The sequence below is a fragment of the Octopus bimaculoides genome, chromosome 15, assembly GCF_046866305.1.
Source record: "Octopus bimaculoides isolate indiv1 chromosome 15, ASM4686630v1, whole genome shotgun sequence".
Lineage (NCBI taxonomy): Eukaryota > Metazoa > Mollusca > Cephalopoda > Octopoda > Octopodidae > Octopus > Octopus bimaculoides.
In genome coordinates this window covers 36,576,211-36,591,210 of record NC_142942.1, presented here as the reverse complement: position 1 = coordinate 36,591,210, position 15,000 = coordinate 36,576,211, and the positions used below count along the sequence as shown (strand labels likewise).

Genomic DNA, 15,000 nt, shown 5'->3' with positions numbered 1-15,000 from the left:
GTCACAGAAAACGAGAAAGCAACCATACTCTGGGATATGCCAATACACACAGATAGAGAAATTAAGGCAAATAGACCAGATATAGTTGTCAAAGATCATGAAGAAAAAATAAATGCTTTCTAATTGATATATCAATACCAGCAGATGACAACGTTTCCTTAAAAGAAATGGAAAACCTTTCAAAATACAAAGACCTGGAAATAGAGGTAATTCGAATGTGGAATCTAAAAACAGAAACAATTCCTATCATAGTAGGCGCATTAGGTATGATAAAAAATATATTCAGACAAATACATAACAAAAACACCAGGACTTACAAATATATATAACATACAGAAAATTGCACTACTGGGCACTGCACACATCCTACGCAAAACACTTTCAATACAGTAACCATAACAGCATCTCAGCAAACCACATCACATACCCAAGGCACAGAGAGCTGCGCTCGGTAGTGAAGTGAAAGCACACTATAAAAATAATACTGAATAATAATAATAATAATAATAATAATAATAATAATAATAATAATAATAATAATAATAATAATAATAAGAGACTACACTGGGGATGTTTAACATGTGAGAACGATAAATCACTGCTCTAAAATTTATCCAAAAACATCGGAAATAAAGACATCACATGGAGCCAAAAAAATAGCTGACAAAGGATTGGACTATATCCGAGTAAGTAATACTCATTGAAATTTATTTCTATTTTTCCAAATATAATGATGTATTTTAACTTGATACCTCCACTACCCGCACAGCGATCGTAAACACACGTGTTACATCAAAATCAGACCATCTCCGAACCCCAAAACACCATGTACAAAAAAATTACAAACAGATTAAATAACACCGGTATTATTCCACCCAAGTATAACAACCGAGAAGTGCGTACTGTAAGCTTGTTACGCAAAAAGTACGAAGATCTGAACGTGGAAAACAATCTGACAACAGAAATGAACGAACCGGTACCCTACGAAAACGATGACCGTCAAAATAAAGGGCCGGACGTTGTTCCTCATATCCCGCAAACAAAACCAAAACGGCATAAATGGACACGTAAGGAATACCTTTCGATCCTACACGCTTATTTCACAGCAGTGCTCTACCCAAAAAACGAAAACGCAACAACGCATACATATAAAATATGGAAGAAAAATAACGTAAATAAAGACCTCGATAAAACAATGAACCATAACAAACTAGCTAACATAAGAAGATATATTCTAAAAGCAAAACAATTATCAGAAATAGAAATAGAACAATTGAAAGGAAAAATACATCAGGAAAATCTAGATAGTAGTCACACAGCAATACCAAATAATAATATAAACACTGAGATAGTAAAACACGAGGACAAACGTAACATTTCCGGCAAAAACGAAGTAAGCAAAAAACAACAAACCCAGACCGTAGAGATGTATAATAGTGTACAAAAAGCACCAATCCAGAACACCACAGACAAACATATGAATGAAAAGGAAGGCAAAACAAATCTAAAGCCTGGGAATAACGAAGGGAAACCTAATAATTACGATACTATGAAAATGAGAATAACCAAAGAACTGAAAACCACAGATCTTAGAATGGACCACAGATTATATCTCCCAAAAATCAAAATAGACAATAAAACAACATCAATAATAAATAGCATAAACCTGGCCGTCACGGAACTAACAACCACAGAAACAACTGGCAATATCACTGAGCTAAATGACATAATATATGCGGCAGCCACTGCAACCACAAAAGAAGCAGGATACTCACTCAAACCCATCCGAACAGGAATTTTACCACCCAAACAGACCTTGTGGATAAATAATATTCAGAACAAAATTAAAAAAAAGAGAAAAGATTTATCGATTCTCAACGAAATTAGTAGACAATCAACACAACTGAGTAACAAGAAGAAAACAAAAATACTGTACAAATACAGCATTACAGAAAAAGACTTACCTGAGGCAAAAGAAAAACTAAAGCAAAATATCCTTGCCAAAGCACAAAGGATCCGCCGGTATGAGAAACGCCAACGTTTCTTTGAACAAAACAAACAGTTCAAATGAAACACCAAAAAACTCTACCAAGAACTGGGTAAAAATAAAATAGACATTACTGCAGCAGCACCAACAGCAGAAGAACTGGAAGAATTCTGGAAACAAATATGGTCGGTGAAGCAACAACCTCAGAAAAGGACCATTAAAACAACGAACTTAGCACCTGAGCAACTCTGGACCCCTATAACAACTGAAGAGGTCACCCAGACACTGCAAAGACTAAGCAACTGGAAGGCACCTGGACACGACAAGATCCCCAATTTCTGGTTAAAACACCTGCCAGGAATGCATAAAAAGCTGGCAGAAATCTTTAATAACATACTAGCAGAGCCAGAGACAATGCCTGAATGGCTCACGAAAGGGGAAAAACCATCTTAATTCCCAAATCCACGGAAACGGAGAAACCACAAGACTATAGACCTATAACCTGTCTCCCTACGATCTACAAAGCCTTTACTGCAATAATATCGCAGAGATTAAGTAAGCACCTGGAAAATAACAACCTGTTTCCAGAAGAGCAGAAGGGATGCTGCAAGGGCTCATACGGCTGTAAAGATCAATTATTGATCAATAAAGCCATAACTGAAGACAGCCGCAGAAAGAAGAAAGGCCTCAGTATGGCCTGGATGGACTACCAAAAGGCTTTCGACAGTGTTCCCCACACGTGGATTCTGGAAACACTAGCCATAAACAAGGTGGCACCAATTATTATAAAATATATAAGACACTCAATGAACAAATGGCAGACAGTGCTACAGCTCTAAACAAAAGAGGGACTTGTGAAAACGAAAGCCATCCCCATTAGAAGAGGAATATTCCAGGGAGACACGCTCTCTCCACTCCTGTTCTGCCTGGCACTCACACCTTTAACTGAATTGCTAAATAGAACTGGGTGCGGTTACAAATGCTACGGGAAAACAGTCAGCCACCTTTTATACACATGGATGACCTAAAATTATACGCCAAAAATGACAAAGAGCTAGAAACACTACTACAGACAGTACATGACTTTACCAAGGAAATAGATATGAAATTCGGATTAGAAAAATGTGCCAAAGCAACCCTGGAAAGAGGAAAATATAACACTAGATAAAGCCAACCATACAAATATTTAGGAGTCAATGAACTAGATAGGATACAACATACACAAATGAAAGAAAAAATAAAGAAAGAATACTATAGACGAGTTAGATCAACACTAAAACAGAGCTCAATGCTAAAAACAAGATAATGGGTATCAACACTTTAGCTGTCCCAGTTATAAGCTACAGCTACAGCATCCTTAACTGGACACTAAACGAACTATCTAAAATAGACAGGAAAACAAGAAAAATAATGACAGGATATAGGATGCACCACTCAAAATCTGACATAGAAAGGCTATATATACAACGCACAGAAGGTGGCAGGGGTCTTATACAGCTGGAAAGCTATTATAAAATAACCACCATAAGACTGCAAAAATACCTACTCCAGAAGCAAGGAAAACTAATACAAATAGCCACAAAACACGAGCATAACAAAAAACTGTTTTCAGTATTTAAGGAAGCTGACAAATACAAACAAGAAATCATACTACCTAACAAATACGAAGAAGAAGAAGAAGAAGAAACAACAAAAGCTATAAAACAAATGAAATCCAAACTAGAACTAGAACAGCAACGGACCATGATAAAACGATGGCAAGAAAAGCCCCTACATGGTAAATACTGGGCTAAACTAAATGCAAAAGAAATAGACAGAGAAAAATCCCAGCAATGGTTGAGAAGCTCTGGACTCAAAGCAGAGACTGAAGGATTTTTAATTGCTGCACAAGACCAAAGCCTCCCCACCAGAAATTACCAAATACATATAATGAAAAGAAACATAACAAGTAACTGTAGAATATGTGGAGATGGACAAGAAACAATAAATCATATCATCTCTGGCTGCCCAGTCCTGGCTAAGAAGGAATATATTCACAGACACGACAGAGCTGGGACCTATATACACAGGAAGCTATGCCAACACAGAAAAGGTCACAGAAAACGAGAAAGCAACCATACTCTGGGATATGCCAATACACACAGATAGAGAAATTAAGGCAAATAGACCAGATATAGTTGTCAAAGATCATGAAGAAAAAAATGCTTTCTAATTGATGTATCAATACCAGCAGATGACAACGTCTCTCTAAAAGAAATGGAAAAACTTTCAAAATACAAAGTCCTGGAAATAGAGGTAACTCGAATGTGGAATCTAAAAACAGAAACGATTCCTATTATAGTAGGTGCCTTAGGTATAATAAAAAAATATTCAGACAAATACATAACAAAAACACCAGGACTTACAAATATATATAACATACAGAAAATTGCACTACTGGGCACTGCACACATCCTACGCAAAACACTTTCAATTCAGTAACCATAAGAGCACCACAGCAAACCGCAGCACATACCCAAGGCGCACAGAGCTGCTCTCGGTAGTGAAGTGAAAGCACGTTATAAAACTAAAACTACTGAACAATAATAATAATTATAATAATGATAATAATAATCCTTTCTACTATAGGCACAAGGCCTGGATTTTGTGGGGCGGGGACAGTCGATTACTTAATTTATTGACTGCGAAAGGATGGAAGGCAAAATCGACCTCGGCGGAATTTGAACTCAGGACGAAGCGACGGGCGAAATACCGCTAAGCATTTCGTTCAGCGCACTAACGATTCTGCCAGTTCGCCACCTTAATAATAATAATAATAATAATAATAATAATAATTATAATAATAATAATAATAATAATAATAATAATGATGATGATGATGATGATGATGATGATGATGATGATGATGATGATGATGGTGATAATATTACAGGCTTTTATTTTCCTTTGTAATATACAATACGAGAATGAAATACAATGCGAAATGCAGTTTACATCATATAAAATGATAGTGAATTCCATAGAAACCATCTTAACAATAATAAAATCTTTCTCGAATAGACAAGAATACAAACTATGGTAAGTCAGATGAAAACTCCACTGGTTACACTGTCTATTTGTTTGTCTGTTTTTCTGTATGTACGTATGCATGTATGCATGCATCTAGATGGAAACAAAACACTTGTACCATGTGATTTTTGTAAGAAAGACATGAATTGCTGAACTGATATGAAAGATTAATTTACTTTAATTTATATCATAGAAGAACAGAATGGACTAAGCGTAGCTAGAGCATACTCGAGACAAAAAGTGTCACTGAAGAGGTCACAAATGTGTGACGAAAGATTTTCGGACAGTGGACATGAGTTAGAATAAGAACAGTAGTAAACGAGTGAAGAATGAGTATATAATGCGTGTTTATTTAAAAAAAAAAAAAAATGACCGTCCTGAAATACAGTGATAGTTGTTTCAACACACGGTTTCACACAAGGAACCTTGTAACACAAATTCATGAATGCATATACATTTTTTCTAACTTTCACTTCAGTATGTCTGTATCATGTTTCTAAAACGAAATGCGAATACTTTCTTAATTTTAGCCATAGAAAAATTCTCAATACTTTTCTTCTTTATGTTTTGATATATATATATATATATATATATATATATATATATATATATATATATATACACACACTCGCAGACTTTCGCACGCGCACCGATATTCATCTCCCTTTTTCACTCTCCTATCTTAGAAAGAACTTTTCCCCCACCACCTCCTCTTCCGGTCTTTTCATCATGTAACCTCGTGGGCATCGGTACCATTTTCCTCTTTCTCCGTTCTTCCATTCTCCGAACTTTCCATCTTTCCGACGAAGGGCTACGCCCGAAACGTCATACACTCTCTCTTTCCTTTCCTGAGCGTCCAATAATACTATCCATATCACGTCCTCACTTTGTTGTTTTTTTGTTTTTTTGTTATTGTGTTTTTGAACTATATATATATATATACATACATACATATAAACATTAAATTAAATAGACAGATACATTTAACAATCCAATAATTTATTTATATTATAATATAACATAATTATTAAAAAAACCAAAGAAAGCCAACAATTTGTTTCGACTTACATACATTTTTTGATATATAAACAATTCAATTCCCTTATATAAGCCTCATCAGAGCCAGTGGTTTGAAGATAGACGAAATTCCATGTGAGAGGAATTTGGTCTATCCTCAAACCGTTGGCTCTGATGAGGCTTATAAAGAGAATTGAATTGTTTATATATCAAAGAATGTTTATAAGTCGAAACAAATTGTTGGCTTTTCTGGTGGTTTTTTAAATATGTTTTTTTATGCTATCTCATGTTGTAAATGCATAATATATTATGTTATATTATAATATTATAGATAAATATAAATAAATTATTCGATTGTTAATTATATCTCTCTATTTAATATATTGTTTGTAATTTGAATTATACCCATATTTATGTGGTATTCAACTGACGTAGCAGTGAATTGGATGTTTTACACACCCCTTCGAAGGAATTTTCTTCCTTAGTTTGTTACTTTATATATATATATATATGTATGTGCGTGTGTGTGTGTGTGTGTGCGCGCGTGTGTGTGTGTGTGTGTGTGTGTGTGTGTGTGTGTGTGTGTGTGCGCGCGTGTGTGTGTGTGTGTGTGTGTGTGTGTGTGTGTATATTTTTCTTCTCTTTAAAATTCTTTCTAATATTTGATAAGGTGGACACATCAAAATCGGTTATATTTTAAATCACTGTAACAAAATTATTAAACATTCCCCAAACTATACTTCTATGACTTTTCCAATTTTCTTTTCTTTTTTAAGAAGTCCAAACAAATCAAAGACCTCGATATTTGTAGAAATAGAGGATTATTTTATATGCTATAATTAATAGGGCAAATAGTAAACGATTGTCATTATTAATACTCAGAGTTTCGAATGTCGGAGCGAAGAGCTACTGTACATTCTCGTCGGATATTAATGGCAACAGACGTTATGAAAAACCGTTAAATACAAGGGAAGTAACTCTAGTTGATGGAAAAAGAGAAGAAGAAAAGATAAAAATATATAGAAAAGTTACGAGGACATAAAACACCTGCATTCACAACGTCTACATACGTACACACGCACACGAAACTTGTATACGCAGACTCACACAAACATATACATATATAAACATATACGGATGTACTTACATGAAAATCGCACATATGCATGGACACAGTCCTACACTCATATGCATACATACACGCACACACTTATATACACACACACATACATATAAAATATATACATACATTTACTTACATACACACACACATGTAAACAGGAAAAGAATATATTAATATATGTAAAAAATATAATACAGCAACAAATATAAATTAGAAATTAATGGGAGTTAAAACGTATGGAAAAGTTTGTGCAGGAACATAGTAGAAATGTGACTCTAGCCGTTGCTTTTGGGGGCTCAAAATCGCAACAAGTATTTTGTGACATGTGGGCATGATCGAAAGAGTTCAGTTCTTGAAATTAAGCATGTAGTGTGGTATAAGGAACTTTTCCTAATGAGCCATCTTTCCATGTTACAAAGGCCGTACTTGCCTCTACCGTTGGTATAAGGGTTACACTTGGCTAAGATCTTCCAGTAAATACTCTAGTTGATACCTTGTTCTTTTAAAAACCATATATAACTGGATAATTTAGTAGTCTTTCGTTTATTCCAGTATCTCAAGGTGTGATTGTTAAATCTTGCTTCAAAACTTCCCTCTATGAGACCCATATATCACTTGGATGAAACTGTATTATTAGTGTTGACAGAATTTGCAGTAGCTTCATAAATAATGGCCTCGGTCATACAAGCTCTATTTAGTGGGCACAAGTCTTTATTCCTGCAGAAACAGCTGGCTTCGTGGTGTTGTGTTGTATTGTGCATGATTATGCTTTTAAAATTTGGGGTGGAACTAAAGCTAATTCTGAGGTTGTGCCTATCAAAGAGCTTTTTCTATATTTGTGATGTATTGGAAAATGTCTTTCTAAAGTGACAAGAAATATTTACCTATATTAAAGGTCACTTCGGGGAGTAAGGGGATGTGAACCAGATAATTTTCCTACGTCTACGTCTCATTTTCTTTATTTCTGGTCTAATAGTAGGGGTGTAACCTATTTCTTTTTTAAATCCATTTTGAGGGCATTGTTATATAGGGGGAAACATTATTAAAAATGTTTATATTGGAGGAGAGGCTAGAAATCCTCTTACTAATATTCTTAACTAAATTCTTAAACACTATGGGTGGTGGGTGGTGGTGTCAGGAATCTACATTAATATAATTAAGTCTATCGTTAGGCTTTCTATTGGGTTTGTAAATATTCTCTTGCAAATATAGAGATACGTCTATGAAATTGACAACCGTCAGGTTGGCATCAATCGTTATCTTAAGATCGAATGTTTTCATAAGTTGGATAATATCCTTCCTTAAACGATCTTGCGCTGGTCCATTGGAATTCTTAGTTAAAGCTAGAGCATCGTCCCTATAAATAGCTAAATATACACCAGGAAAGGCTTTTCCTAACGTGTCGAGCAGGAATATTTCAATGAGATCGCATATGTCTGCTCCATCATATGACCCCATGCTCACATCGAAAGAACTCTCTGTATCTGCTGTCTTGACTCACTCTGCGTTCTCGCTAAAGAGTAAGTGTAAGGTCTTTCTAGCGTGGAGGATTATATCCTTATCTTGTTCGCTAATCTCTGTATAATCGCCTGCATAGAAATATACAATATCGAATTGTATAAATCTGGCTTTATTCTTATTTTTAATTACTTTAACCCATTTAACAACTTCTATACTATTGGACCATTGTACTAAATTAGTTGCCTATCTAACTTTAGGATTAATTCTTAAAAAGAATTTTCTTAATAATTATACCAATTTCTGATTTTGCAGGGTTAATTAGTCTGCAATGACAACCGTTTACTGTTTGCTCTATTAACTATAGCATATGCATACATACATACATACATACATATATACATTCATACATACATACATGCATACATATATGTATATATAATACATATATCTATCTATCTATCTATCTATCTATCTATCTATCTATCTATCTATCTATCTATCTATCTATCTATCTATCTATACACACACACACACACACATATTCATATACATACATATATACATAATAATCATTATTGAAATTATAATTAAAGGTATCTAAGAGACACCACCATGGTTGAATTTTGATAACAAGTATTACAATATAAGCTTTTACTTCCTACGCTGGCCACTTGATATGGTCGTTCTTTTAAATAACGGTCTTATCCTTATATATATATATATATATATATATATATATATATATATATATATATATATATATATATATATATATATATATATATATATAAATTCTATATATGCACTTCGTCATTATATTCCCCTCGGTGGTATTTTGACCATATAGCACGTGGTGTTTATACACACACACACACATACATACATACATACATACATACATATATATATATATTAGAAGAAAAAGGACAACAAAGACCAAGGCAGGACGAGTATCTCAAGTCATTTAGAATATTTAATAAGAGTAAAGGAGTAATTAATTAATTAATTATTGGATTCTTACAGCTGTTTCTGAGATATCCTAAGTGATAGGTTAGTCCCAAGTGACTGGGTAGTCCGTCAACAGAGACAAGGCGAGTATATATATATGTATGTATATAAACTTTGAAGTCCCTGTCTAGAACTTTCATACATACTCGCCTTATCTCTGTTAACGGACTACCCAGTCACTTGGGACTAACCTATCACTTAGGATATCTCAGAAACAGCTGTAAGAATCCAATAATTAATTAATTAACTAATTGATTATTCCCTTACTCTAATGATTTTATATCATTGTTTGAAAAAAATATGTATTTTTATATTAATTCAATTGATTTTTAATGATAATTTTAGTCGATACCTTTTTTAACACTAAATTAATAGTAGTAAGTTTATCATCTTAGCCTAAACCAAGACTTCGATTAGATTAGGGTTGAATTTTTTCCATTAATACTGTTTAATATTTCTTTTTGTTTTATGGGATAAATGGGTAGTCTTTTTATTTAATTTCTTTGATTGTGCAATATAGTTAATTGTTTTATTATGGTTTAAGTTATATAAAGTTTAATCTTTCATTCATAATAAAATTTTCGTTCATGTTTTTATATCTATTTATTCTATTCTTTTTCTTTACGCAATATTTTCTAATAAACGTTTTAGTCTAAAATCTTTTAGTTTAAACTATTGCATCATTTAGATAAGTGTTACTTCAATTTTTATTATTTTAACCTAAAACTTCGTTTAAATTGTATTTTAAACGAAAGATTCAGATTCATTAAAATGAGTTTTTTTGCACATAATATTCCTGTTAGTTTATATTATAATAAACGTAAAGTTAATTATGGAACGTTTATAATTTTGATATTTTAAATAATATTTTTCTATCTTAATATAAGCATTTTATATACATTCATTTGTTATTTATTGTTAGTTGATATATACATTCTTTTATTACTATTATTGTTTTATTTTGACCTGAAGATTAGCTATATTTTTGAATAGAATTGATTTTCGATAGTTTTAATCGATGTAAATATTTTTTCTATTTGAAAATTTGGTTATGAAACACGCGTAGTCGTTTTATTATCATTATCTTATGATATTTACTTTGTATTATATTATACTTATTTATTGCACTTTTACTTATTAATTTTTCTATATGTGACAGTGGATTTTCATTGATGAGTTCATGAACCTTGATTCTTTTCGCTAAAACTATATAGTTATATTTTATACTGTGAAACTTAATTTAATTCAAATTTTTAATAAATTTAATTTAATTGAATTTTTGCCTGTAAATTTGGATTTTTATCCCTAATAATAATTTAGTCTGTTTTTAAGGGGTTGGCTTTGAGAGTTGCATTTCCTCGCGTTCGGTAAAAATGTGCTTTTTTATGGTAGTCTGACCTTAGTGTCCCTCATAGCGTGAGGCATTATTGTATAGTAGTGCCCTTATATAAATATTAATATATATTTCGGGAATAAATGATGGATTTTTTCCCTTATGAGGTTTTTTCGCGCTAGCTACTTGATAAATTCTTGTAAAAGAATTCGTCCTATTATTGAATTTATATATATATATATATATACATATACATATACACATATATATACATACATATATATATATATGCGTGTGCGTGTGTGTATATATATATATATATATATATATATATATAATATAAAAAATATATAAATCATATGCATACATATATGTGCCTGCGTATATGTGCATACATATATATGGTGTCCTGTGCACATGCATATATGGGCACAGGACACCAAAGAACGTAAACAATACGAAAACATGGAATAGGACCTTTTTTCGAACACGAAAGAAACAAATGGAAAACAAGACAAGCAACATGGAAAAACGGCCCTTCATCAGTTGTCGGTTATTTTTCTACTTCGTATGCTCGAAATACGAAGTAGAAAAACAGCCGACAACTGATGAAGGCTCGTTTTTTCATGTTGCTTGTCTTGTTTTCCATTTGTTTCTTTCGTTGTTCGAAAAAAGTTCGTATTCCATGTTTTCGTATTTCGTGTTTTATGTTGTTTCCGTATTTCATGTTTTCTACGTTCAGTGGTGTCCTGTGTCCATATATGCATGTGTATATACATATATATGTATGTCCATATATGTATGTATGTATGCAAATATATTTAAATATTATTTATATTATATGATTGAACGCCACGCATCCATTTCCAAGTAAGTTATATACATATATATATGTATGTATGTATGTATGTATGTATGTATGTATGTATGTATGTATGTATGGATGGATGGATGCATGTATCTATGTATGTATGTATGTATTTATGTATGTATGTATGTATGTATGTATGTATGTATGTATGTATGCATGTATGTATATATGTGTTTGTGTGTATGTGTGTGCGTGTTTGTGTGTGTGTGTAGGTACATGTTGGGCTAGTATGTGAGTAGAAGTGACTGTAAATAGGAAATAAGTAGTGTAGACACAAGAAAGGAAAGGAAAAGTGATTCAGTGGAAGAAAGAAAGATCAGCAAAATCAGATATGAAAGAGAGTATGTCTTTAGGGGAGGGCAGAAGTGGTATAGATGAGTGCTTCCGTTTAGTGAACAAGAAAAATTGAAATTTCATATTCCTATAGGTTCTGTGCATGCAGGTGGTAGTCTTTTCAGTAGCTCTTTTCTGTGAGGTGTCTATAGAATATGACTTTCGATCTATCTTTCGTGCACTTGTTGCATGGTTTTCACTTTTGGGAATTCAGTCTAGTACTAGGTAGAATTTTCCCCTGCTGGTTACAAAGTATGGATTTGATTTTTAGTTCGTGGATGTAGTTAGTTAAAGATCTTTGATTTCACCTTCTGAAAATTCTGAAGAAGAGTGAGAATTGTAGTTCAACTTAAAACTGTTACATGTCATGCCAACTACGGGCCTAGTTTGTGTGAGGGTGATCTCTTGTGTAGCGTTTTAACGACTCGAGCTAATGCATAAAATAAATAAGAAAAAAATTGTTTTTTTACCTTAATGCACTGAGTTGGAATAATGGCTGACTGTTTACCAATGATAAAGCGGTACCATTTTTCTGATAGCGTATTGTCGCAGTGAGTATCATAATCCTCTGTAATACGTCTTGATGAAGCGTCTATTTCCGTGTAACTGTCACAAGGTTCTACTGAAAAAGCCAAATTAAAAATAGAATAGATACACAAAAAAAAGTGAGCATATAAAAACGGAATGTGACCACCCCATCCCCCTCTAAAGGAAAAAAGAGCAAACAGTTAAAACAACGAAGCGCCACATAGTTATTTGGAAATAGAAACAAATAGCAAAAGAAGCAAAAAACAAGAGCTTACCTTGCGAAGTAACTTCAGTGCAGGACATGAAAAAAGCTGAAAGTAGAAATATAGAAGTTTGAGGAAATGTACCGAACACAACGATTAGCAACGACGAAGGTGGTTCTGTAGTTTCTGTAGTAAAACACCGGATTGAGTCACCAGCATTGAACCAAAATCATTATATTGGAGGTAGATTAGATCTCTATAGTTCTGATAAATACAGAAACAAGCCCAATAAATACAGAAATAACTGAGGCTTGAAAATTGCATTCATTAGAGAACTCCGTTATAATATATCTGTGTTTTGAGGTAAGGACTATGACGACAAAGACATGACCAGAACAAAAGAAAAATATCAAAAATGAATAATTCAATGTTCCATGAAAGACCTGAAAAAGTATCTTAAACACTAGAAACTCTAGATATGGTAATTTTGATAAAGCTTTTTCCATGAAAGAACAATAAAATAATATCTACCTCGACCATAACCAATCTATAATTCAGTTTTGTTGATGTTACTTTTAGTTGTCATCATATATGATGGGGTGCTGAGAAGTTCCTGGCTTTGGGTAAAAGAAAATACGTCAGGATCAATTAATTATGATTTCATTCGACATATTCCCCTCTCAAATTCACACACATATTACAGTAGTCTTTCAGTTTTTCTAAGCCCTGTAAAAGAACTGGGAAGGTTAGGTTTGTAACCAGGCCTTTCGCGATACCCTTAAAGCCAGGAACTTTTCAGCACTCCTTCGTAGACTTAGTCAACCATATGGAGCAAAGTAGTCAAACAACTAGTTGGAATTGACTGTTCTGTATAAACAATTTTGATGGCCAATATGCAGCAGTTTATATAAGAACTGTTGTACGGAAGTATGCCATTTTTCCTGTTTTTTTTTTATTCGCAACCCTGTTTGTTCCTGCATTTCTGTAAATTCCGGTGAGGGTCATAGCAAAAACAAATATAGATTTCATCGGACTGCAATGGTCGTGCTAAGCCTATATCTTCCATGTGTTCGACCTGTTGAGTCAACATCTAACCTCCCATCTTTGTTGAATCCATCTGCGCTCGTCATTGAAGTTTACGTGTAAAACCAGGAGACAATCCAGTAAACCAAATTCTGAGATAAACTGTGCTATCGATAGATAAATATTTTACACATTCTAATAACTTCTCTCTAACTTCTTTACACATTCTCTCTAACTTCTATAAAGATTTCTTTTCTAATAATATTTTCAAATTTTGACACAAGCCCAACAATTTTTGGGGAGGGGATAAGTAGATTACAAAGACTCCAGTGTTTCACTGGTACTTATTTTATCGATCTCGAAAGGAGGAATGACAAAGTCGGCGTCGTCGGAATTTGAACTCAAAATGTAGCGACGGACAAAATACTGCTAAGCATTTTGCCTGGCGTAGTAACGACTCTGCCAGCTCGCTGCCATTTTTGTTTTCTACTAATAATAATGATTTCTTCTAACTTCTATAATGAAATATAATAAGTAACAAATGAACTGCTTGTGACAATTAGAATAAAAAGCAACGTAATAAAATTTGTCTTTAGTCATCAGCAGAATTTTTTTCTTTTTAATACTTTATCAAGTGAACTATTATTCATTGTTTCCAAACGGTTTATGCTTACATGTGGAATTGCTTAAAACACCCAATATCCCTTTCGAGCGACTCAAATAACGCTTTATTTGTTACTTTCCAAACCAAGTGGTTGTCAATTGTTAAATCTCTTACGACAGCAACTTTCTGCGATCGTAAATCCGAAATACTTTTGGTGACGGGTTTGTGCAAGTGACTGCCACTCTATTTCTCATATCTCAAAAAGCTACATAAATTATTCATTTGCATAAAACTTATATCATAACTTCAAAGTTTTAAGTGAAAAATATATTCTATGGTATCACATGAAGAAAATTCTACTCTTCATTTATTCCAAGCATTAACATAGCAAAACAGTAGTTATAAGAAGTGCTTATGGAGACTAAAAACAGTTGGGACCA

The 15,000-nt window shown here is 33.2% G+C and overlaps 1 protein-coding gene across 2 annotated transcripts in view; it reads right to left on the bottom strand.

Annotated features, from left to right (window-relative positions):
* The window catches only part of LOC106883806 (uncharacterized), a 74,299-nt gene that overhangs the window by 28,805 nt on the left and 30,494 nt on the right, over positions 1-15,000 (bottom strand). The window contains exons 2-3 of one of the 2 annotated variants that reach the window (XM_052973263.2): positions 13,006-13,041; positions 12,673-12,824 (exon numbers count right to left, since the gene is read on the bottom strand). In XM_052973263.2, coding sequence (XP_052829223.1) covers positions 12,673-12,824; positions 13,006-13,041 — 188 coding nt within the window. The remainder of the gene's footprint in view (positions 1-12,672; positions 12,825-13,005; positions 13,042-15,000) is intronic. The other variant, XM_052973264.2, reaches the window with a different exon arrangement.